Raw genomic sequence first — 27,174 nt, forward strand, 5'->3', positions numbered from 1 at the left:
TCCAAATGAATTTAAAACTATTGAAAAATGTTTAACACTCCGATTAAAAACTTCGATTATTTGTTCAGTGAAGCAATAATCAGCTATCAGCAGTTGGCTTAAATTTAGACTTAGGGATGCTGATTTTGACACTCAATAATTGAAACATAAAAAACCGCACAGAAAAACAAGGATAGCCGGTTACTGTGCAAGTAGCACAGAATGTTCCGACCATAGTCTTTAGAAAATTATTGTTTAAGTTTTTTTTCCAAATTATTGTAGTTTTTTTCTACTTGGTGTGATAAAAGGATCTGACGTAAAAATATAATTTAGACATATTAGAAAGTCATGGTATTAAAAGCAAATTGGTTAAGAAATTTTTGTAAAAAAAATGACTAGACAGCTAGAGAAGACATATTCGAAAATAAAAAAACTCCAAAAACTAGTTTTACTTGTTTCTATGAACAGAAAAACCCCAAAAAACAACTTTTTATTTTAAGACAGACTTCAATGGTCAAAATATTTTAAGGAAGCAACTGGAAATATTTCATTTCTCCAAATGACTTTCAAAGTATGATCGCTCCGGAGCATTGAGTCACAAGTTCTCAATCTGTTTCAAAACCCAGCAGCACTGAATGCGCTTTGATTAAGCGGATATCATTCTAATTATTTAAATTTACCAAAATAATTAACGCTGCACATTAGATTTAGGAAAAAAAGTTAGTTGGAAAAAATGATAATTGACTCAAAGAACAAAATCGCAATCTCGACACTCTTGAAATTCTAAGAACTCTCATAGTTGATCATTTTTGATAAAAATAATTTAACTAAAAAACTGTTCATTTTTTTATTCCGCTGGAATATCTTTATATTGAAGCAACCACTTTTGATACATTAAATCTCATTCACGTTTTTTGCGCCATTTTCACTTTGATTAATTAATGTAGAGCGTAATTTGCCTCCCATTTAGCAATTTAAATTTAACGCGCTTAAATAGAAATCTGCCCTAGAACACATTTATATCGTAAAACACAAAACGGATGTCGAAACAAAATCAGGCATCGAAACGAATTACTTGAGAAAAAAATCAAACTTTTGCTTGAAAACTAAAAATAACAAGTCTCAGACCACAAAAAAAAGACAAAATAATTCAAATGTTCACGCTTTTTTGTTCGGGGGTTAGCTAGCTTAGAACACACTACCAATGGCTTTATTATCGTACAAAAAAGCAATTGTAACTATGAATGAATAAATATGAAGTTTTGATGCTCACTCATATTCATCTAAAAATCGAACATTTCGAACTTTTTCTCGACCTTGAAAACAGTTTTCAGAAATTTATAATTGAGTCACGACTGTAAAGTCTTTAATATGACAAATTATTCTATCCTATGTGAAATTTAATTGCAGAAACTGTTTTTGCATGGAAAATTCTAGCCAACAGACAGTTGGAAATGAATCAATGAACGCAATTAAACAGAAAAAAAATACTGGCTTGTTTTTTGAAAAATCTCAACTTTCGAAGAAAACATAGATAGCCGTAAATCTCTAAGTTTCTAAAGCAAACTATGATTGTCACTTTTTTCGATAAAAAACCCAATTAAAAAAAATTGTGTCAATAACTAAATTTTCTCTTGGGCTGGGAAGTTTCCTTTCCTTTTAAAAACGGAACAGATCTGAACTTAGAAAGGCATCAAGAGTCAAATTGCGATAAACTAAATTTGAGCTTGAAACAAAAACGAAATAAAATCATCATAACCGGTACAAGGATCTGAACAACGTTCATTGACTCTTAAAAAGCGGGGGAAATATAACACGCTCAAATGCAAGTTCCTTCTCACTTTATAGCCGAAATAAAAAGCGGAGACATTTTTTTTCAGATACACTCCAGCTGAAAAATAATTTTCATCAGATTGTAAAATTTTCATCAGTTGCGGGTCAAAAGAACACAATATCAGAAACACCATACGCGGATTAGAAGAATGGATAATTTTTAATTTCATCTGTTAGAATATATACACCAAAATGGAACCAGTATTAGGCACACAATCAATTTGAAAGCATTTCAGTAAGTATCTCATCGATACCAAATTGTTTCATTCCCATGGGCCCCAAACATTGCCTCTCAGAGCAGGATTCGCTCTCACATCTGGGGGCTTGATGATTGACGGCACCTGAAAATTGCATTTGTAACGCATATCTAGTAACAATTATTGATCTTCCTCATTTTATATGCACCATCAGAGTGGTAACTTACAGATCTTGTTATATTATGAAAGCCGATAAATTATTCTGGTAACTCAATTATATCGAAGACAAAATTCTTATTAGTTATATACTGCTTCGAATACTTCGCCATGTGGGGAGTATACGGCGTAGGGCTTGTTTTTCCGACTGATTTTAGAAAGGAAAGGATTTCTCGTAGGAGCCAAGTGTCATCACATTACAGCTTTATTGGTCGTGATTCGAATTCCAAAAAAATGTGCCGAGAAAAACAGATTTTTCTGGTTTGTAACTGCTGTACTTATATCACTTGTCGGAACATTGTCTCATTCTTTCACAGCAACCGGCTATTCATATTGCATTTATTAACATCCTTTGCTTTTGCATGGATTTAAAAGGCTTGAGCTTCATGCGCTTCACTAGATAGAGTTCATGTAATATCAGTTTAGGCGTGTATTAGCTAACAAAAGATTGATCTTTTTTTGTACAATCGAAGTGTCCTTTTCTCAAATGAGTGAAGCAAGCTCCCATCTTCAGAAAAAGATTTATCTTCTTAAATCGGTAAGTCGGTGATTTGACTTGGCCATACCATGGTGCTGTTGAAGTGCTCCAATCTGGCCATTAGCTGCGTCACTATCTCGGGGTGAGTGGGTGCAAGATTGTTGTATTCGCATGGATCCTCTTGGATATTGAAAAGACAAACCCCCTCCTCGCCATCTTGAAATGTGCATTCTGAGTAATTCTGGGGAACATTGCATTCTACTACAGGTAACTTCCAACCGTTTCTGACGTAGATGCGGTCTCTGAAATAAGCAGACAGAATCAATAGAAGACACAGAGGCGAAGCAGATTTTCGCAACACTCAAGATACAACAAAACAGTGCGTCACAAGAAAAAGAATAGAAAAAGAGACGGAAGTCAAGAAGGAAACTCGGCTAGTTTCAGCCTAGTTTCCAAATGGCCGTTATTGAGGCCAGAGCTTTTTGCCTTTAAATAGGGTGGAGCGACTATACATAACAGATCCTTTATACCTGCTCTTTCCATTGAAATCTTATTTTAAGTTTTGGCGAGGTAGTCTGACATTCCCCCGGTAAAATGTTCGAAGAACCTTTGAAGGTAGAGAAAGGTGAAAGGAGACAAGGAAATTACTCAGACACACAATGTAGTAATCAGTCTTTTTGTTGGTACCAAATTTTTGAAAATGGATAAGTTATTGTCAAGATACTAAAAATTTAGCAAATTTGAAAATAAGAAATGAAATCCCATACATTTTCATAACAACTGATTTTGTCAAACAGGAGCTTTTGCCCTCGAAACTACGCAATATAAGTTGACTAAGCGGACAAAACATACACCGAAACCGTGTAACCGAAAATAAAATTTGAAAAAAGATTAAATTATTCAAAATCAGACTGGGCAAAATGACATATTACAGAACTTTCACTAAGATCAAAAACACTTTAAAATCAAAAGAAAATCCATGTTTTACCAAGGAAGCCGATAAAAAACAAAACCAAAAATATACAACCTGACTTAAAAAACGGAGAAGGAACCGGAAGAAACTAGGCTGAAAACCATGAATCCGAAAAAAATCAACTTTTATTAAATTTATTTAAGTCTTGAAATTAACATCGTATAAAATTAACCATTCTGTGAACTAAGTTATTTACGGAAAAGTCTAGTAACCGATTGCAATACCCTTGCTTATCGCAAGGGTAAAAAAACAAATACGGGTTTGCCTAAGGAGATCTTTCAGTTATCTTTCAGCTATTAGCCCAATCTAATTTCACAGCTTTCGTCCAGATTTCAAATGACATGTTAAATTTGGGCTCCTTAAAAACCTACTAGTCCTTATATGCATTTTATATACATCTGAAAAAAAACATAACAATATACAGTTGGAAACTAGTCAATGAACGCAAAAAAAAAAACAAATAGTGCCTTATTTTTCGAAACAATCTCAACTTTTGAATTTCAAAGAAAAAAAAGATGACCTTAAAGCCTTTTGAATTTCGAGAACACTTTATGATTAATATGTTTTGCTAAAATTAACAGTTCGAAAACGCTGTATTGACAGGTAAATTTCTTATTTCGCTAGAAAATCTGTGTTAAACAACACTTTCGAAACTAGATTTCTATCACGTTTTTCGTGACCTTTTCACTTTTGCTGTTTAATAGTGGAAGTTGCCTTCTTTTTAAGAAAGAAAATGAATTGAATTTAAAAAGAGATCAAAACTCAAACCGCGAAAAATTGAAACTGCACCTGAACACATTTTAAGACTTTTGCTGGAAAAATAAACAAAAAAATCATTGCGACATTTATAAGAATCTAAACTACGTTCATCGACTCTTGATCAAACGTACGTTTTCCATTTTTTAAGATCAATTTTTAAGCAAAAAGGGAGAGCCAGTTGCTCCAGATATACCACCGAAAACTACGATCTCACTGATCCCAGGAATACAATTGTGAAAAAATATATATATTTTAATTAAAACAATTTTTCTAGTTTTTCTGAGGTTTTTTAGAGCAAAGAATTAGATTGAATAAGACTGAATTAGATATTACGCCGCAAAATTTGGGAACCGGTTATTATTTTTAAAAAAAAAGAAAAAAGTCAAGTATAATTACACAAGGAACCATTAGGAGGCCAAACTGTTCACTGGATAGGCACACAATTTGGTGTCTGTAAATCACAGGAAACCAGAGAATGCTTTAAACATGGTCCAAAAAGTAAATGGTCGCCATTTACAAAATTTCCGTGAATTCCACACACAAAATTTTGTAACGTAAATTTTGTCTGCACATTGGTTTTGTTGCGGATTCAGCAACAAGCGAATAAAACGGGTTGTTCAGAATTCCGCAAAAAAGTAAGTAGATTCCGCAAATTTATGTGGATTCCGCTTATAATTTGCGGATTCTACTTGCATTTATGGATTCCACGACAGCTTAATTTTACTAAACACATCAATTATTATTTGGATATGGATTCCACAAACTGTTCCGTAAATTTGCTGCGGATTCCACAAATTGTGTTGCGGATTGGGTTGCCTGTTTTTGGAACGATTTTGAGCAATTAAGTGTTTTAGCTATTTGTCCGTGGAATCCAAAACACCAAAGAAAATCAAAGAAAACGGTTGCGGATTCCGCGGCAATACTGTTTTTGTCCTGTTGCGGAATCCGCTCAAAATTCACATAATCTGAATCAGGGCCAATAAGGCTTCAATGCGATATCACACATGAGTCCTACGAGATTTTCTTGACGTAAGGGCGATTAATCATTCGGGAAAAACAAACCCCCCTACGCCATAGTTCCTTCCCTCTTCGAGAGGTGGTCGGATTAAAAAGCGGACTGCGTACCTGTCAGTTTCGTTCAGTGGTCCAACTGAGTATGACCAATCGTATGGAGATCCATCTAACATCCCAGACGTCACGTGATGCAGTTTGTAGTCGCCTCTTTGACACAAAAACTTCATGTAACTACTTGAATATTAAAATGAATTTTAAAAAAAATCATAATTTTTAAATTGACGTCCCAAGTGGTTCCAGAGGATCCTCTACGTCAGAATCTGGCTGAAATACAAACTTGAAACTTACACAATGATCGCTGATTCCCCGTACTCCTCATATATATTAACAAGCACCTCGTCCCTTGGCCCTCTCCGACCACCAAAATCCTCACTGGTCATTTCACTCCACTGACTCATTCCATCTATATCATCCGGGAGGTTTTCTGGGTTACCACCTGCTCCTTCCAGCAGTGTGGGCAGCCAATCGGTGATGTGAAAGTAATCAGAATACAGCTTGCCTGAAATCAAATTTCATTGTAATTTCCAAAATTCCAAGTTGTGTGAGAGCAATACTTCAGATTATTTGGTTCAACGGTTTATGTACATAAAAAAAACTATGATCGCTATAATACCGAGCACAATATCATATATTATTACAAATTCCGTTCGTTCATAACGTGTACATTTGAATTTATCGAAACGTATTGTTCCTGCTAAGAAAAAAGTGTCGGAATACTTGTGCTCGGGTGGATTTTATTATGAATTCCTAAAAAGTAACGGAATATTTATGCTTGAGATAGCTTTTTAGACCAATTTCGGCGATGGGAACAAAAATATCCCAATGAAGAGAACGATTCCCTTAGTTCAAATTCAAAAACTGTCAATTTGACCAAGTTCCTTGACTAATTTACGCGCCTTTTTGAAATTTATCGATCATACGAGCACGAATTAATAAACAGTTAACAGACAATTGGAACAGATCCAATGAACGCAAAGACACAGCAAAAAAAAACGAATAATGAATAACACTTTTTGATAAAATTAACTCAATTTGAGAAAACTCAATACTAGAAGCCGATCACGTTTTTTGTGACCTTTACACTTTTCCTGTTCCATAGTGGAGTTAGCCTTCCTTTTATCAAACAAATTTTTTTTTAAATGGAGAATTGTTCTGAACTAAACTAAATCTAAATTAAATTGAGGCAGAAAATTGCTCACATTAATTCCAACTAATAGTAATTTATATTTCAGATTGGCAATTGAAGGAAAATAGCGTTCTTAGTTTATCAAAACTAAAATTTAGTTTATCTTTACCAAAAAATTATTCGGAACTAGTTAAGGAGCAGTCAAAACAAAACATTGATTCACTCTGAACGGCTTAAATGTCCTGGCCTCAAAATTAAAAAGATATTTCGACTGCGATCAATTTTAGGACAACGGCGAAGCAGAGCTTCGCACCACTTGTGATACATCACAAACAGATCATGGCAAGCTGGCCATTAGTAGTAGACAAAGAAAGTATTAGAAAAATATCGATAACTAGGCTTATTGAAATCTTCAGACGCTCTTCTCGATTGAAATTTATTTTGCGGGAAACCTATTGATTAAAACAATTGCTGGCAGTAAGCATGGGGAAAATATCAATCAACAAATCATCCGACAAAATTGGGAAGACGCCCGATAATTCGAAAACATCTGAAGTTGATTACTTCAAACTTTGCACATGAATTCAGCTTGCACATGGATAAAAGTATCCAATCCAGGGGCGGATTAAGGGGGGGGGGGCGGACGCCCCCCCCCCCCTCAGGGATTTGACCCCCTGCCGACCCAAAGGGTCCCCCCTTTGATACTTTTTCAGAAATCCATTTTTGGCCGACCGACCCTAAAATTTTAGGCGCCTTCGGCGCCAATACATGCTATTTTTGAGGGGGAGCGCGCGCCAAAAAAACGCATTATTTTTACAAAATTTTTCAAAAAGTGCCCAAAAACGGCTTTTTTGACTGTTTTTTCAAAAAAATTTGCCTGCGGCGCAGAAAATTTTTGCCAAAATAAGCGCAAAACAGTGCTTTAGGAGAGCGCGAAAAATAAAAATCAATTTGGTCGACCTAAAAAAAAAAAAGGTCGTCAAAATTTTGGAAAATTTTTTGAAAATCCGCCCCCCCCCCCTCGAGAAAATCCTAGATCCGCCCCTGATCCAATCCCTTCAAGCGGCACTAAGTCGATAACGTGTTCGCCGAAACTTTTAAAACCGAATAATCCGCTCAGCGATAAAAAAAGGAAAGCAATAACAAGTCTTTGTTGGATTGCAACAAACATAAACACTTATTTCATCACAAGCAAAGCGGAAGCTTCACAACAGTTGCTATACAACACAAAGACAGCCTTGTAAATTAACAGACAGATAATGCGGCGGAAGCAAGTCAGTCGAGAGAAAATTCTTTTTTAGAACGACCTACAAAAAATTGCAGACGCAAGTTGAGCCGAAGACAAAATGATTTCATAAAAAATTTAAGATAAAAAACTTCGAAATTCGAAGTTTTTACGCCCTATATTTTAAAACGCAAACAAAACAATCTAATTTTGCATTTCAAGTGACAAAAAATGGGGTGAGTAAGTCAATATAACATAAATCGAATCTCGTATTAAGTCCTACCCTCTGTTGGCAAGCTCGCAACACGTTGGCGCGACTGCGGCGGTCACTATTTTGTTCATTATGTTTGTTGAACAAAAAACAATTCTCGGCCTGCCGGCTTGTTAAAACAATTATTAATTGGGACTGTTTTTCGGACTGTTTTGTATCGGACTATTTTTTCGTTCATTTTCATACTTTTCCGGACTGTTTTGTATTGGACTGTTTTGTATGGGACTGTTTTGTACAGACACGTGAAAAAACAAGGTCGGGCGGGGTCTCGTACCCAAGATATTATGTTCAGCATTCGCATGCTTTACCTCTAAACATAAGGCCTGAATGGTGTCCGAATTGCATAAAATAGAGAGGTATACATGCATACATTGACACTTTGTGGAAAAGAAAACAAAGTCCGGCCGAGATTCATGAAAAATTGTTAAATGAAAAGATCTAGTTCCCAATAACAAGACATTTGCTCTCGCATATGTAAAAATATGGGGGTTCGAATATTGCGAAACGGGATAATTGGTGCGCGCTATTCACCAGTTTTATATTAAAGCGTAGCGTGAGCGAAAAATTATTTCGGCTCATAAATCAATCAAAATTGGTCCAAATAACTGGGAAACATATCACTTCGCACTTCACCTTGCGTTACTGAAAGAATAGCAAAAACAGAAATCTGGACTAATGGGAGAGAATTTTTTAAAAGTTTAGTACAACCCAGTTGTCTACTAAGATGAATAAAATCTACCTGATGGAATTCCAGGCCCCGATACTATTGCGGGCGTTCTGACACCACCTTCGAAGTTGTTGCGCTTCGCTCCTCTCAAAGGATAATTTGACTGACCACACAGTGTACAAATTTGGCCGCCATTGTCGGAGGCCACAACTATTATGGTATCATCATGAATTCCCTCTTGCTCCAGAACTGCTACCATACTTAAGAGGGATCAAATCAAACATGAGACAGTTAATTTGATTCATGGAGCCAAAAAAATTTATTTCCCACCCCCGCCAATTTTGTTAGTTTTGTTGAAGGAAAAAACCATTTTGTGCAGTTCGCTTCAACTATATATCTTTATTTTCATCATCTAGATACTAAAAAAACATATAACATTATGGCCCTTGCATATTCAAGTACATATATTATATATTGAATGGGTTTAACGTAACACTAAGAAGGAATGGACTAGTGTATATATGTTATCACTTCACTTCACTTAACCGCACCTTCCCACTGAGTCGTCCACTGCGGCCACCTGAGTGAGGTAGTCTCTCCTGGTGTCATTGTATACTCCGTGGAATCTGTGGATGAGTGATGTCTTGCCCTGGGTGGGACTATGGACCCCCCTGTGGGAGAGGTAGAGGAAGAAGGGCTTGGACTGGTCTCGCATCTCTATCATCTGAGCAACATGAAAACAGAATGCGGATTAAAGATTGTGAAAGTGCTGGGAAGACTATAATTGGAAGGCGGCGCTTTGCTGTAGACATCTCGCGTTTCAAGATTCCCGACCTTTCTCTGAAAAACCGAAAGTTAGCGTGAAAATTTTAAGCAAATTAGGTGAAAATTGGAAAAACTACTTAATCAGAAACTCAGCCGACAAAATCTGAAAAAAAACAACACGAATTCTAAGTGAAAAATGAATTATTTTTCAACTAAAATTCATACTAAAACTTAGTTGGAACGCAAAACAAATCCATGTAGTCTGAGTTGTAAATATCACACTGTACTAGGAAATACACGTAATACAAGTAAAAATCATTTAAATAAAACCAAAAATGAGCCGAAAAAAATTAGAATAAAACCACAAATTCAAAAACATAGCGAACAGACAGCTAGGAAAGAGTCAATGGACGCAGCTAACGTAAAAAAAACACTGACTTGACTCTTTTTTTTAACAAAAAAATCAACTAATAACTTCAAAGGAAAAATAGAAGACTATAAAGCTCATTGAATTTCTAGGACAAAGCATGATTGAAACTTATATGATTGAATTGACCCAATTTGACAAAACTATCAATAGATTAACTTTTTATTCCGCTGAGAAATCTGTATATTAAAACTTTCGAAACAGGAAGTCGACCACATTTTTCGTGACCTTTACATTTTTGCGCTCGATACTGGAGTTTGCCTTTATTTTAACAAAAAAATGAAGCGATCTTTAAAAAAAACACGATTATGGGAAGCACGAACAATCTGTACGATAAATCGTCAAAACCGCTGATGAGCCCTGTAGTGGTTTCTGATGAAAAGTATTATTTATTCAGAGCCCTACAACGCAATGGATTTATGTTGGACTGAAGTAACTAATTAGAAAAAAAGGAAAATACGCAACGATCAGTAGATTCAATGATTGCTAGAAGGATATCACCAGAGAGCTAAGCGTGCTATATTACAGTCATCGACGTTTCACGTTCCGAAAAAAAACATGAGTGAGGATGGCCTCCATCCTAACCCGTCTAACATAAGGGAGCGAGCGGCTGATTTTAAAACGGACTTCCAGAAAAAGGAGTGATATTCATAAGTTTTTGATAAGTAATCAAGTCCAGGTAAGGATCTGAGATTTTAATGGTTTTAGAGGTTTCCATCAGACGGTATATAACTAGTAAGTTAGCACCACGAAACACCAGGCCTAGATTAAGGCCGATTATTTACCAATTCAGGCTCAGATTGAAGAGTCGAAGAATAAAAAAAAAACACGGCAATTTTCCGAAGCAGAATTTTTCATCCGCCAGTTACCAAAACTCAAAATATTAATTTGACGAGCTTAAAACTAACTTTTTCGGGCTTCAATTTTAAATTTCTCCTATTTAATCAGATTTGAGCCTGCTAGCTTGCTTTATTCGCTCGAACAAAGACAAAAAATCAAAAATTTGCAACCGGTTTTTCTCAACACTGGGAAAACTTTTTCGAAACATTGTAATGTCGTTCTTATCACGGTTGGCGCAGCGAAAGGCAGCCATAGAGGCGACATGGCAACGGCAGATACTCTTGGTGGCTAATGGGGACCAGTCACCGAGAGCTTCAGCGGATAGAGGAATGAAAGTGACACCTACCTCATAGCAGGCTGAGGCATGTTTGGCAACCTTTTGGTCGTCAGAAATTTTAAGTGCGTAACCGGCAGAAGTTCCAGCATGGGAGAGGGTGGCAGGTTGCAGGGAACTTATAACGGTGACTTCCAGAGCGACGGGACGACCACGAGACTAGCAAGGTAGGAAAATGTCGCCTGAACGAGAACAAGGACGGGTTTTGACAAGGACTGGAGAAAGGGCGGCTTAGGAGGCAAGGTTGTAAATAGTGTCGCGTAAACGGTCGCTGCGGTGGATGCGGTCACCATCGGAGGAACAGGCGAGGGCGTGGTCGCTGAAGACATCCAAGCTCTTGGAGCAATTATGGCATGAGGACTCTTCGCTTAAGAGAGGTATGCCTAGTCGGAAACACAAGGCGACTCTGAACTCAGCGGCAGACAAGGAGAGACCGAGTGCCTTCAACGGGACAGCCGGAATCCAGTCGCCACTATTGGCCAGAGAACAGGACAACAACCTTGCCTTTTCTCACTCCGTGGTAGCCGAAGCAGACACTCACGCCAGCTGGCGCCACTGACGATGTCGGTGAGCTTGGTTTGAGCTTTGGGGGCGAAAGAACATCGGACAGACTGAATAGTGGTTCGTGGCCTTGGAGCGCGGAGACACAATTCTGCACAGAGCCGAGGCTTGCTGGGAGGGGTTGGTTATGATCTGGTTAGCGAGGGTCTTGGTGTCGACATAACTGCCTAGAAACGCGGGATTGCAGAGCTTGGAGACGATGGGCAGCACAATGCCTCCCTTCGAAAACCGGTTTTTGCTTCAAGAGCACTGTGGACAGCGCTGTAGAAATCTGAGAGGGGCGAGGAGAGGGAGCTGGGGTCGCAGGTCCAAAGGCTGAAGATGATCTTCGGAAGTGCAGCGCAGCTGCGAAGAAGGTGGAGCTCCAACTAGGGGTCTTCGAGCAAGCGAACAGACTTCATGAGTTCCTTGCACTTCTCGACACCTTAGGAAACATCCACTGAACAAACTCTTGGTTGTCGGAAACTGGAGCGCCGAATAAAACAAAAATAAAAAAACTAAAACACACCCGAATACTAAGTTCCTCCCCTTTTTTCAATGGTCGGAACAAAAAACAAAAAAATTATTACGGCCTATAAAGGAGTCTCTACTACGTTCGTCGACTCTTAATTACCTTTGCGATGCACGTTTTGCCAATCAAAAACTCCAAATGTGCAAAGATCATCAATCTTGAACAACAAATTTGGAAAATATTGTTTGACCGCAGGTTCAAAATGGACTTTAAACATTTGAATTCTGGCAAATTGATTTACGATCCGAGCATGCTGTGTGAACAAATCAGTAGCATAGTCTCCGTACAGGTCCCACATGGGTTCCGAGTAGTTGCACCCCATATCCCAGTGCATGTCTAATCCCCAGAAGCCCTCAGTCTCTCTTGTGTGCATATAGTAGTCTATCCCACTTTCGTACATCCCTAGGAACGTATCGAAACCACGTCTGGTTGGCAAGTAGGGTTCTTGGAAATACCCTGGAACAACATTAAACCAATTGAGTAACGACATAAAAGAGCAGAGTAAAACAGAAAGCTGCAAACAATAAAAACATTGGCAAAACATTGACAAACAGTAAAAACATTGGCAAGGAAAATGAAATTTCATGGCCCGAGAAAGGAAACCAATGCAGAACAAGACTGCTCCTATATCAGGTCAACGCCCTGAATGTTCCGACAGCCCCTTAATCCATGTCGAGAAGTTTTTGGGAAGAGAAAATATTGAAAAGCTATACACTTTGGATAATATCAAAGATCAAGTGTGAAAGTTTGAGTCATAAAAAAGCGGGATAATTCGCATTACGTTTTTCCGTACTATGAATGCAACCTTCAAATCGCACATAAATTGGTCCAGCGGATAGCCAAATGGGCAATTTTCAAACTCCATAAACTTTGCAAAAACTTGGAAGTAAAATATCTTTTTACATTTGATTTCAGGGACTCGATATCTTCAATGGGGAACAAAATTTTCATGTTGAAAACTATTATTTCGATCGCCAAAAACTGACTGAATAAAAACAATCACACCAAGCATAAAAATTTAGTTTTCTTTGAAAATCAGAACATTAATTTTGCCTTTCTGTTTCATTGGTAGGAAGCTGCAGACAACTTCGCACAATCGACCGCAAGCTGTTGTTTGTATCAAAGTAAGTTTTGGTCATCATCAATTTTCTCCATCATTTTCTTTAGAACCTCAATCACGATGGACTTACCAACATGCCACTTTCCGACCGCGTGAGTGTCGTATCCGATATCCTTAAAGTATTCGGGCATGAATCGCTCGTCCAAGGACACCCCAGCTGGAACGGCTCCTTCTATGACCCCGTCCTGCAGCCCAATGTTGATCGCATATTTGGAGGTCATCAGGGCACCCCTGGACGGACTGCACACTGGTTGGGTGTAGTGGCGGTGCAGCACTGTACCATACTAGTCAAAACAAGGACCGTCAATAATAATATATTATCTACTGGTGGTTCGACTACTACCTTTGAAAGCATATTTGTATCGCATGAGTTAATATTTTTCCAGTTTCATCATGCCACAAAGCATCAGATATTGGTATTTTGCGGTAATTCGGAGAAAGTGGGAATGAAATTTGTATGTGTTCTTTCTATGCACAATTAGGGTGCACGTACAAAACAGTCCCAAGCGAAACAGTCCCATACAAAGCAGCAAAAAAAGTCCTAAAAAAGTAGTCCCATACAAAACAGTCCAAAACCATTTGAGTTTTTGACGCTGATCGTTTGGCGCTGATAGCGATGATTTGCACTTTGGAACATCAAAGATGAGCGTAGTTGAAGAACTAAATTTAGAACAAAAACTCAGATCTAAATCAAAGGCCTCATGGTATAATGGTTAAAGCGTAAGCCTCAAACTCTAGAAATCTAAGGATCGAATTAACGGCCACAGAAAAATGGACTCAAACTTAGAAAGTTGGGTGAGGAGGAAAAGAAATCAAAACCTTGTATGTATCCAATATTTTGCCAGTTTCAAATCGACCCTAGCTCATCATCATCATCATCATCATCATCATCATCATCATCATCATCATCATCATCATTTCCTTCCGCCTTGTCCCAGTCTACTGAGGTCGGCGGGGAGCCCCTGAATTGCCGAGCGCCATGATTCCCGTTTGAGGGTGTCTTCTTTCCTGAGCCGGCGTGTTTTCATCAAGCTCTCCACTTCACATATCCAAGTTTTCTTTGGGTCTCTTTCCTTCCACTTCCAGGTCGAGTGCCAGACGAAACGGGTCTGCGGTATCTCTTCGCATAACATGACCGGACCATCTCAATTGACTGGTCTCAACCACACTGAGCACAGGGCAATCGATATTCAAACGCCCAAAAAGTTGCCCGGTTGGCACACGGTCCGCTAGAGAGACTCCACACATCATTCGCACCATGCGTCGTTCAGTAGACGTGATGCGTTGTTTAGCGAACGCATTTAGTGTCCATGCTTCACATGAGTACACAAGGACTGTATCCTGTCAGTTACAGTGACTTCCATATCACCACTTGCATCTATGCAATGGCCAAGATAGGTGAATTTGCAGATTTGCTCGAGTTCCCCAAAGTCTTCTTCAGTGCGAGGCTGAGTGTCCTGACAGCCTGTGCACGCTGAGAATTGAAAAAATTCAGTGAATTTGACTAACTTCCCGCGCAGCCCAGAGCAACGCCTATGCACCCACTTTTTGCATATGGTGCACATGATGGAGTTAGCACCAAATCGCTTGCCACAAACACTGCAGGGGTCGAGTGCAGTAATGGTCTTCGACATCACTGGCATACTAAGAGCTTTAGTTTTACCAACGTTCACTTTCAGGCCTTTGCGCTCCATTGCTGTTTTCCAGTCGTGATACTTTGCAAGCACCTCTTCGACTGTTTCACCCGGAAGTGCAATATCATCTGCGTACAATAGCTCCATGATGTCATTTCTTCGCATCGACTCGGTGACGTACTGCATGACTGCTATGAATAACAGAGGGCTCAGGATAGAACCTTGATGGACTCCCACTGTGACTTCAATCTTCAGACATTTCACCGTCCACAAGTACCGCTGTTCGTGTAACCAGTATACATAGCCACAACTACCTGCACTTGTAGCTCTGGAACTCCTTGGTACCGCAGTGCCTCAATGATTGTCCGCGGGACACGGTCGAATGCCTTCTCCAAATCAATGAAGATCCAATGTAGCTTCTTTCTTTTCGCCAAGTACTTCTCGCAAATTTGCCTTGTTACGAAGATCGCATCTACTGGCCCTCTTCCGGGCATGAATCCAAACTGTGTATCAGCTATTCGGATTAGCTTCCGGAGACGAGTTTCTAATCACTTCTCAACAATCTTCAAATCGAGACCCTAGCTCAATTTTGGAAAATCAAGGAAATTAATCGAACTTGGAAAAACTTTTTGCTTGGCAATACGGAATAAATTTATAACAAAATAAAAATATGTTCATAATTTAATATTATCAGTACACCCCCTCAGAGACCCAATGATAACGTCAGATTGATATGCCTTAATCATAGTCATTAAATTTTTACCGAGATTTTGGTATTTAATTTTTTTAAGTCTAGCTATTTTTTGTCCTGTATACATTTTTCCCAATTAAATGTCGTTATTTTTCTGTTCAGCCTTGAGCTTCCGGATGAGTTTTGGAAAGGCAGGGTGCTTGCTATTGATTAACTTTACAAACTTGCTGTTCCAACCGTCTACAACGATGATGGTGCGAGGAAGTTCGTTTTATACTCTTTGATGGTAACTCCATTGCTCTTTGTCAAATCTGGGCTTCTTTCGTCCTCGAAAAGTCAGTCTACTCATATCTGTCCTCCAAATAGTTGTAAATTCGATGAATTTCATCGGATGATAGAGCTTGCAGAACTCAGCAGGGACGTCTTCTACGGGTAGAAACGCTGTTGACAGAAGCAATCGATTAAGCTCACGAAGCTTAAGTTCATTGCTTTGACTCAAATCGAAAAAAAACTTAATTTTAGCTCTCTGATGGGTAGCTGCCATTGAGTTTCGCATAGCTTTCTTCAAAATCAACTGTAACGTTTAGGGGACTCAACTTTTAACACATTGAGAAAGCGACAATAAGTTGATTCCTTTTTATCGGAAAGCAGAGCGTAAACGAGAGGTATAAGACATCCTCGAACAGAAGCGTGTATTTATAAACTTGGTAAAATGCACTCGGAGCAGTCAAAAACGTTCAATTGAAGAACCAATCATCTGACAGAACAAGCATCTCTAGCCCAGGTAAAGTGGCGAACACAGTAAGCTGATCATCATCTTGGGCACCAGAATCGTATCAAAAAAACGGCTCCCAACGTGAGTTTTCTGTAGGGCCAGAGGTAATTCAAAGCCAGTCAGCAAAGTTGACTCTGCCATCTTTGGTCTTGTTTTGAAAGTTTATTTACAGCTGGTTAAATAAAAGAGTAACTTGGTAAATGAACAACTGTTTCCTGGGCTGCAAAAATAACCTGCCGTGGTGTTACATTCGAAACTGATGTTACAGCTTTAAGCGTTTTCCTGAACTTACTTTTTCGATATCAGCCGGATAGGGGAAGTGAAAGTGATCTTTAACGATCTCAAATGAGTCCTTTTTTGCACGCACACGTCCATTGCAACTCCTTTATGCACAGTGCCAGGAAAGGAACAAATTGTCGGACAGTGTTCGGTGTTTATTATATGCACACCCTTCATAAATTAGTAATTTTTATTTAAAAGAAAAAAATCTTTTGATAGTAAGTGAAGTGTTTCCACTGAGTGATGCCGTGTTCGCAAAAAGAAACAACTTAGGAAACCTGTATGTTTCAACTGGATTAAACAGAGTCAATTTTTCAATTGTGTTTACTTCTATGTTTCGCGAATTATTGCTTTTAATTAGTGGACGCTGCTGTTATCTAGGTAGGTTTATATTCTCTTCTATAATACCAACTATAACCCGGATTAGTTAATTTCAGAAAATTTAAATCCGAGCAAAATTTTCTCCGTTTCTGGAACAATTGTCACTTTTATCAATTGAACTGTTTTTCGGGCTACTTTTTGAACTTTTTTGGGACTGTTTTTCTGGACTTTGATATAATTTTTCGGACTATTTTGTACAGGACTGTTTTGTATAAAGAGGACTGATTTGTAAAGCCACGAAAATTAGTTAGAACAAATAAGTTAGACATCCTATAGAAGATGAGCTATCAGAAGCGTTTAACTACTCTGCCTAACTAACTTAATTAGCAATCAGAAGGCTTTAACTGACTTTAGCAAGGACAGTCCATTTTCGTTTTAGTTCTCACATTCCATGTTTTTGTTCAGCGAAGCTTTTTTGCCTTGAATCTTGCACAGCAACAAGCAACCAACCATTTTTGTTCCGACTTTCGGAGAAAACGGAATAGTTACGCTTGGTTTGGTTTTTTTATTCAGTCAATTTTTAGCGATCGAAACAATAGTAGTTTTTGACCAAAAAATATGCTCCATTGAAGACATCGACTTCCTAAAATCAAATTTACAAAGATATTTTACCTCCGATCATTTTGCAAAGTTTTGGGAGTTTGAAAATTGCCAATCTGGCGATGCTCTGGAAAAATTTATGCGATTTTTGAAGAATTAATTCATAATCCTGAAAGCGTAACGCGAATGATTTATGCGTGAACAAAATCGTTCCAAATTGAATTGAGGCTAGCTAATCGGTCGTACTAATTTCGAATAAATCCATTTTTCACACTTGATCTTTGATTTTCTCCAAAAATTACAGTTTTTTAGTATCTTCGTTTCCCAAAATATTATTCGATATGGATTAGGGGGCAAAAGGAACACTCAGGAGTTTGCCCTGACATACGAGCAGTTTTTTTATTTATCTGCTATTGTTTTAAACTTGAAAATGCACAGCAACTGAAAAGTTTTCCACTCAGGTTATCCAGAAACTACCTTGTGCACAAATACCAAAACTATCCCTTTATTCGCAAACTTAAAGCGGTACAAGTGTAATAGAAGGGTCCCGGTAAAAAGCAGTGTTAGAGAAAAAATTTAGACAAATACTGCAATAAACTAACTCAAAATGCAACCGTCGGTCGTTTTAAAACTTTCTCGAACGTAATTAGCGTGCCTAAATCGCTCAAATTTATTCGATACTTTAATAAAACTTTTTCTCAAACGTAATTAACCTGCCTCATTCGCGCAAACTTATTCGATACTTAAATTGACGTCATCAAAGCACTAAATTGAATAATTTTGAGGAACTATTTACATTAGGGGACCAAGCTAACATCCTCCCCGCCAAAGCAGGGGGGGGGAGGATGTTAACTTGGTTCTAAGTGAAAATTATCAGCCGATCAGAATTGGCCATTTAACATGAAGCGATTTTTGAGGACAGTGAATTTTGAAAAAAAAAATCAGAAATTTGCTTCGATTTGCATTTTCATAACAATACTTAAAACGCTGACGCTTGAGCTTACGGCGGCTTCAATGCTTGGCGTAGTTCTTTAGCTCACGGTATATAATAATTTACACAGAGGCGAAGTTGCACTTCGCATACACAAGCAAAAATATGACCGATAACGCTACTGTGAAAATGAATGAGTTAAACTTTCAGTCTAAAAAATTTCATAAGTGACGCACGCCAATATCGAGTGACGCACGCTACATAATTGCTAAGTGACACAAGCCTATTTATACGCATTAGCAGTACCAGTCAATTTGAAAAACGAAATTTACCAAGTAGCATGCCTCAATTTATAGAGCGGACGCATTTAAACTAGTATACGAAAAAATTCATTAAAAACATTTGACCCTGCCCCGGTTCGAACCCTCTTATTTTGCTGCTACTCTCCTTCCCAACCTCTACGCTACAGATCCATGATGCATCAAAGCTAAAGTGCTATTTGCAATACAATAGTATGTGTTAATATCCTTAGCATTGGCTGTACACTTAATAGCTGGATCAAAATGAGCACTTTCAAAATGAACACATTTAGTCTTAACAATTGCATCGCAACAATATTTGCGACTAAAAAGAAAGTTCAAACTATAACACAAGCTATGCTTGTGTAAAAACAAATTTTAGACGTTCCCTACCTGCGCCAATTTGTCTATGTGGGGTGTCTTGGTCTGAACACTTCCGTGGTATGAAACATCGTTGAAACCCAAATCATCAATCAAGATGAACAAAATATTGGGCTTTGAAATTTGTGTTGCAACATTTGAAACCTGGAACACTAATATTAACAGCAAAACTTGGATCAATGGTTTAGTGATGAAAGATGTTAATAACATTTTAAAGTTTCGAGTAATCCAAAGAATGCTCAGCGTCCAATTTCTATTATTTTCATCATGAGGCTAGATAAAGCGGTGTCAGAAGTTTGGTCCTTATATTTAATTTCAAATATTCAACTCTTCTAATTCATCGTCTCAACTTATCAAACGAGATAAAGATGGTTTACTTTGGGCGTTTCGACGGTAGGCTAACAAGCCGAAAATAAGATTACCATTCCAACAAGACGAAAATTAATATTGTTATGCACAGTAGCTTGCCGAGGAGGAGGGGGGGGAGGAGGAGGTGGCGATCGCGTCCTTCCTCCATCAATTCTGGTTGCCAAATTTCTCCAAAAATTCCCCTTTGGTATAACTTTACAAAATCCATTTTGGGCTGGCCCCAAAATAACTAAATTTGAGGAAGCGCGCGCCTAAAAAACGCATTTTTTGTCAAAACTTTCCAAAAATCTTCCGAATTTTGGCCTGTTTTTTAAAAAGTTTGCCTGCGACGCAGAAATTTTTTGATAAATCAGGGTCTTTTTAGTAATTTGTGAGAGCTCGGAAAATCAAATCGGCCGACCTAAAAAAAGGTACGCAAAAATTTCAAAACTTTTCGAAAAACTGCCCCCCCCATAAAAAACTTCTGCGGACGCCACTGGTTATACAATTCTCTTTTTAAATGCAATTGTTGCGTAATTCTGACGTAATTTGCATTATTCTGATGCAAATTTGGCTTCAATATATGGCGGTTTGTTGAGCCTCCGCCGGATTAAACGGTGTTTCACTTCATAAATTGCATAATAGATCCTGAATGGTGAACTGATATACGTCTAATTGTCATGTCAGAATCTGACGACAGAGGCGAAGCAGAACTTCACACCACTTGCGATTCAGAGAAAAAAAAACTAAGTTTCCTTCGTTTGTCCAATTTTATAGAAAACTGAGAAATTAAAACAAAGCCGGAATAGTAAGACAGTAAAAAAATACAAAACCGTATTAAGTAATGACAAGATTTACACCTCATAACTACAAATCCACAAAAAATCATAGCCATTAGTATGCTAATTAACAGTCACTCGTGTTTTTTCGAGAAAAGCCATTCACTAATCAGATAGAACGATAACAAAAAAAAACTGAAAACAAATTTTCAGAAAAATGCAAGAAACATAAATCCACAGCGACTATGGATGGTATCCGTTAAAAAGAGGAGCTGAAAAATACGTCATCAAAAGGACTCACCAAAGTTTTAGAATTCTTTTACGATTTTTATCTCACTACCAGCTCGTCTGGTCATGTCTCGGATTATCGAAACTTTACGACAAAAATAAAATACAGGATATAGCTTTACCACAAACTGCATTTGCATGAGCACTCCACTTCAAATTATCGGCAACAAATATTCTCATGTCTTTTTCGCAATGTGATTGTTCAAGTTCTCCCGATTCAATTCGTAGTTTTATTTCCCCTTTTTCATTAGAACGAATTGAAGTGACATATATCGGGGTTGAAAAAACATTTGATTTTCGAAGCACCAATTCTCTAAGATTTCGAGATCATTCTAAGACCTGACGGGTCCTTTATCGAGCGTAATTGTAATAACTTAGCATCGTCAGCAAGCATAAAAGGCTTTGATTTCATCTTACGGTCAAAGTCGAAAACGTACAGAAGAAATAGCAGTGGGCCAAGAAGGGAGCCTTGTGGCACTCCGCTTGTAATAACAAAGTACTCTGATGCTACATCATCAATTTGTACAAACTGAAATCTTTTCAACAAATGGCTTTCAAAAACTTTTATCGTACTTGTAGAAGAGTTTTATCGAAAAAACAGAAATATTTGTGCTGTTTCTGCGTAACACAGAAGGCAGTTCATCATTCCCTCTGAAATTCGTGACATCGATAGATTCCAGTATGGAAAATATCCTAGGTTGTGATGTGTCGCAGTGGCTTATGATAACATCACTCTTGACTTCAGGGACAACTGAAGTTTGTGCAACCACATGAAAAAAGACAGAATGAAAACATGCGTCAAGCAAATTGCATTGATTTAACATATCAGCAGTGATGTTACCCCATCGCACAGAAAGTGGGATTTGTGACTCTTGATCTTATTCATTTAAAACACTTGAAAAACGGCTTTATACTTCGGTTAATTGCTAATATAGCTTCGCAAACTGTTGATCAATTTCAATCATTGGTGTAATCTGGTTTCTAAGCGTGATATTTTTTATGTCAAGCACAAATTTTGATGTCTTTGCTGCTGTTGTTTCACTGTTTTGACTTTTTTGATTAGGTGATGTTTTTCTGGAGACCCATGGATGTAGACTGCTTTGATGTTCTGTTTTAAGGGGAGCATACTTCTTCAAGTGAGAATTCATCCAGATGTACCTCTACTTGATCATATCGTTGATAATTGACCAACATTTCGGCAAAACTGGAACATTTTCGTTGTTCTGAGGGAGTTTTTCATAATCAGACATTTGCATTGCTAAATTTTCTCTTCAAAGAAATTTGTGCAGCTTCCGTCGAACCATTCAAGCTATTTTTTGTTGGTTTATGATCTGAGCAAGGAAAAAAGTGGCAAAAAAAATTTCCTACTTAAAAAGATACGATTGCTTAGGCACTTTTTAGATTGCCTGGGCCATTTTAGGTACTTTTTGGAAAGTTTTGACCAAAAAATCGCGTTTTTCGGTGCGCGCTCCCCCCTCAAAAATTGGTATATATTGGCGCCAAAGGCGCCTTTAAAAAACTTTTAGGGTCCGTAACCAAAAATGGATATTGTACAAAGGGGGACCATTTGGATCGACAGGGGGTCGAATCCCTGAGGGGGTGGGGGCATCCGCCGCCCTAAATCCGCTACGGATTAAAAATCTCACAAATTATCCGATCGTTCTCTGAAAAACAGACAGAAAGTTGAGGCCTTAGGCTGCTGTAAAGTACAGTTTATCTAGAAAAATTTAGAAGGAAATTGCAAAAAAAAAGACTTAATCAGAAACTAAGCCGACGAAATCTAAAAAAAAAACAAATGCAAAATCAAGTTTTCTTTCTAAACAAATTACGAAGGCAATACGATCCACGTAGTCTGAGTTGTAAAACAGCACTGTACTAGATAATACATATAGATTTTACCAATTTATATTCCTTATTAAATAGTTCCAGATAACATGATCGATTCGAGGAGTGGTAATTGACACTCCCTTCATCCAATCAATCGCTGTCGGCCGATTTGCTGTAAAGTCATTCGTGCGCATTTTGTGCGACCGCATCGAGGATCGAATCACATATTGCGTGTATGTGCGAAAAACCTGGAAGGAAAGCGACCATCAATCTGAGCGACCAATTTCTTGCGGTGAATTGCTTCACGCCTTGGTAGCCAAGCAAAGCAACTTTACCTGTGGCAGTTCGGACGTTTGCGTCTACCACAGGCTATCCATCAATTTCTCTTCGACTATGATCAGTATCTCTGGGAGACAGCATGCATGCAAAACATGCAAGGCACCAACAACAAATGCAAAAATATTTTATTGTGTAGTGTGCTCGAGTGAAATGCATTGGTCAAAGTAGTGTACTGGCTTCTCCGAAATTCTTCTGCGCGAATTACAGAATAGCAGAAACAATGTTATTCTCATATGCACAGTTACTTCTACAACAAGAGTCCGAGGTATCGAAGAATTTAATGAAGGCAGAGTAAAGTGCGAACTGGTCGAGATGAATAACATATTAAAACATTTGGACGTCGAGGCTGAAATCAAGGATATACGGAGAGTGGGAAAGTACGATGCGAACCGAAAACAACCTAGGCCACTCTTACTAACTATCGGCAATGGTATTGAGAAAAGGCTCATATTGTAATCTAGGCTTAGGACTCTCTGAGAGTATGAAAGCGACAATGTGATGAAGTCTGGAAAAAACGCGATTGTTTCCATAGTAGATACCTCTCAAAAGAAGAACAAGAAAAAGAAAATAGAGCATTACTGCTGCCAAGGGAACGAATCAATGAAGGTGAAAATTCTAATCAGAGACTTTTGCTAATCAGAGACTTTTTAGTCTCTGATTAGCAAAAGTCAGAGAAATTTGCTAATCAGAGACTTTTTAGTACAATCATACGAAAACGGAAGATGGACCGCTACTACTAATTAACTAAGAACTCAACGACTAGCAACGCCTCCGCCATTTCTTAACATCTTATCATACAATGTTCGAAGCATTTTAGATTAACAGCGCCGAACAACTTTTGTGAACGCTCTCTTCTCACAGACAACAATAGACGTTCTTTGTCTTTCGGAAACGTGGCTAGTTGAAGATGTTCCTGAAAATGGGATATTCCTCAATGGGTACGCAGTCCACAGATCCGACAGACAGTGTACGTCCAGTGGCGGCACTAAGCATGGAGGTGTTCTAGTCGCAGTTCGAGAAGACTCACTCTCAACTACTGAACTCAAACTTTTCCCAACTGAAAGAAGTGACAATGACGCCGTTACAGCTCTTTGCAAGCGAAATAACTCTATTTTTCTCGTGTGCTCAGTCTACTGTGCACCAACAGTGTTTATCGATGGAGTCTAAAAAAATTCCAATGCTTAATGGCCTCTATAGATAGAACTCGGAGATGCTATGGATGCCATTTCACCATCATCACAGGTGATATCAATTTACCGTCTACAGATTGGAACAACATGACTTCAGCGGATACCTTTGAGTCAGATGTGTTAGAACTGCTTGTCCAATATATGACTTTGAGCAAATCATAAGAACCATTGACAGCGGTCACTTGCTATCAGTATTTCTCGCCAACAATCCAGAAGCAATCCTCAAAGTTGTTGAACATAAGTCATTACACAAAGCCTATCGAAATCTGGGAAAGGCGCGTTCCAACCACAAGCCGTACTTGATACAACTCTCCCATGGATTGCCCGTGAATAAACGTGAACTGACTAAGAGTTATTCGTTCGCTCGAGTGGACTGGGACGAGGCCACAAAATACATCGTGGAAAACCCTTTTCTGCCGAGATGTTTTAGCAATGTAGATGTCCTGACAACTTCGTGGTATGACTGGATTGCGAAAATCCTGGAAATTAATGTAGAAAAACGGACTAAACATAGACGGGATCTCCCTTTCAGGGTTTCATCAAACACTTCTCATTTGACGAAACAGCTGTCTTCCTTGCGGAACAAATTCAACAAAACAGCGAAGCCTTCGATCGGAGTCAAAATTGACGTAGCTGAGAGAAAATTGAAACAAGCAGTACACAACGAACACTCAATTTATGAAGACAAAGTCTTCAATTCTCGACAGTTTGACAAAATTTTTAAATACTTCAAATGCGTCAAGCAACCACAAGGTATACTTGCCATAATGCATCATGAGGAAAAAGCCCAAACAAACTTTGAGAAGGCCGAGCTTTTCAACAAGTTCTTTCAGAGCGTTTTCAACAACAAGTCTGCGGAGTGGGTCACTCCCCATACCAATGATGATCCACAAAATGATTTGCGGCTGAATCCGACTCGCGGAAACCTAGCAAAAACTCTGCGAGGCTTGAGCTCTTCGAAGGCTAGAGGACCAGATGAGCTTCCAAATTTATTCCTGAAAAACCTAGCTGAAGCTCTGGCGCCGTCACTTCAGATTATTTTTAGAACAAGTATTTGTAAATGTGTATACCCAGAGAGATGGAAAACATCGGAAAATATTCTAGTGTTCAAAGCTGAAGATCGCACACTAGTGAAGAAATATAGACCCATCTCACTTCTAAAAAAAACGATTCAAAAGTTTTTGAGAAAATTATTTTCGATGCAATTTATGAGAAAGTACAGCCGTTGCTACACTGTTTAGTTTGGTTTCCGTAGACGACGCTCCGCTATAAACCAGTTGTTAGTTAAACAAGATGCTGTTTACAAGGGCCTTGACGACCACTCTGTCTCTGAACTTTCCGCCATCTATGTCGATTTTGAGAAAACGTTTGACATGGTTGCACATGATAATCTACTGCGAAACGTTTTTGATATGTGTATCAAAGGAAGCGTTTATCGGCTGCTAAAAAGCTATCTGACACAGAGAAGACAAAGAGTTCGCATTGGTGGGGAAATATCATGCGAACTCGAAGTAGGTAGTGGAGGTCCACAGGGGTCGATTCTTGGGCCGCTTCTATTCCTCATATACATCAATGATCTTCCCAACTGCATCACCAACCAGGGTGACCACTTGGTCTGTAATTACAGACCGGTCTGTAAAGTCTGTAAAAAGTCTGTTTTTTTTTTACATTGGTCTGTATTTTATTGCTGGGCAAAGTTTTCATTGACATTCTGCTTTAATCAGGGTTCCTACCAATGTTAAATATGTTTCAGATATGCCATGTGTCTTCTCTCAGACTATCTTTACGACAGTTTAAGATTTGTTTCTGATTTCTTCGACAGAGAGTCCTTTGAGAAATACATTCCGTCCCAAATTCTTCTGAATCAGATGTCTGCAGCAAGCCATCTTTATAAGGAATCTGAGAAGCAGCGCATGAGAGAGGAAGACAAATTCAAAGTGAAAAGCAACGAGTTGCGTCGGCAAATTGGTATTTACCAACGGAGATCGTCAAAAGTCCTCAAGCGCGAACTGTCAGAAACAGAAAAAGAATTGGCAGAAGCCGAAAAAGTCCTTCAAAATATCAAGGAGAAGAAAGAGCGACTCCAAAACGAACAAAGGGGAATTAATTCCCGATCAGATGACATTTCAGCGAAGATTGTAAACGTGATCTTGAAATAATCATTTTGTTCTTTTTTGTTGTAATTTAAACTATCATTCGAAATAAATTTTTTGTGGAATACTAGTTTTCGCTGCGTATTCAGGCTAGTCTGTATTTTTTCACGCCCGAAGTGGTCACCCTGCCACCAACTCGACTACCTCGATGTTTGCAGATGGTTTAAAGTCTTCAACACCAACAACAAGGTCGGCCTCGTGGAAGACCTTCACAAAGTAAACAAGTGGTGCCTAGAGCATCGTATGTCTATCAAAATTCAGAAATGAAAAGCGCTTACGTTAAAAGGTTCCTCTACTGATTTTTTGCTCTGTGGTTCAAAAATAGAATTTTCGAGTTGTGAAAAAGACCTCGGGGTAATGGGGAACTCGCGATTGACTTGGAGTGAACACGTCAATTTTAGAACTCAGAAAGCACTCAAAGCGTTTTTTCTACTTAAAAGAGACTGCTCACCAACCATCAGCTGGTCCATTAAGCTCAACCTCTACTGCGGCATGATTGTTCCTATTTTAGTTTATGCTTCGCAAGTTTGGTACCCAAATAAAGGACACACGTCTACTCTGGAAAAAATACAAAAAATGGCCACGAGTTGGATACTCAACTACCAGCTACCAAGTTATAAGCAACGCTTAGTCTTTCTTAGTTTACTTCCTATTACTCTTTAGAACGAAACGCACGATTTATTGTATCTCTCAAATGTCATCGCTGGTAGATATGACTTCAACTGGGAAGACTTCATCTCCTACTCTGCGGATGTCAACACGAGGACGAGTTCTGGCGTCAGGTTCAATATTCCTAAAACTCGGATTCAATATTCATAAAATTAATGGAAACTTTTGGTTCCGGACAACTGTGCTTGCCCACAAACTTGACAATTGCATTGACTTCCACAACTCTATTGGGCTAAAACCTAGACTGAAAAAAAAACACTACAGGAGCTATTTTGTTAATACTTGTTCCACGGACAGACCTTGCACCTGGAGAC

The 27,174-nt window shown here is 38.5% G+C and overlaps 2 protein-coding genes across 2 annotated transcripts in view; both read right to left on the minus strand.

Annotated features, from left to right (window-relative positions):
- The window catches only part of LOC134839805 (ovarian-specific serine/threonine-protein kinase Lok-like), a 135,739-nt gene that overhangs the window by 27,478 nt on the left and 81,087 nt on the right, over window positions 1–27,174 (minus strand). The gene's annotated exons all lie outside the window — the stretch shown is intronic.
- LOC134839430 (arylsulfatase J-like) lies at window positions 1,798–19,605 on the minus strand. The gene is made up of 9 exons (XM_063854976.1): window positions 19,280–19,605; window positions 13,427–13,640; window positions 12,478–12,692; window positions 9,350–9,522; window positions 8,871–9,058; window positions 5,798–6,008; window positions 5,561–5,656; window positions 2,792–3,005; window positions 1,798–2,153 (listed from the first exon to the last, which is right to left on the minus strand). Exons 1-9 carry the CDS (start codon window positions 19,475–19,477, stop codon window positions 2,076–2,078), a joined length of 1,587 nt encoding a protein of 528 aa, XP_063711046.1. The 5' UTR covers window positions 19,478–19,605; the 3' UTR covers window positions 1,798–2,075.

The sequence above is a fragment of the Symsagittifera roscoffensis genome, chromosome 2 (assembly GCF_963678635.1).
Source record: "Symsagittifera roscoffensis chromosome 2, txSymRosc1.1, whole genome shotgun sequence".
Classification (NCBI taxonomy): domain Eukaryota; kingdom Metazoa; phylum Xenacoelomorpha; order Acoela; family Convolutidae; genus Symsagittifera; species Symsagittifera roscoffensis.

Coding starts and splice junctions, on each gene's coding strand:
- LOC134839430 (XM_063854976.1), bottom strand. CDS start 19,477: ATGTTATTAACATCTTTCATCACTAAACCATTGATCCAAGTTTTGCTG. Junction 13,641..19,279: donor ACATAGACAAATTGGCGCAG/GTAGGGAACGTC, acceptor TGTTTTGACTAG/TATGGTACAGTGCTGCACCG. Junction 5,657..5,797: donor GGGGAATCAGCGATCATTGT/GTAAGTTTCAAG, acceptor TTTGTGTCAAAG/AGGCGACTACAAACTGCATC.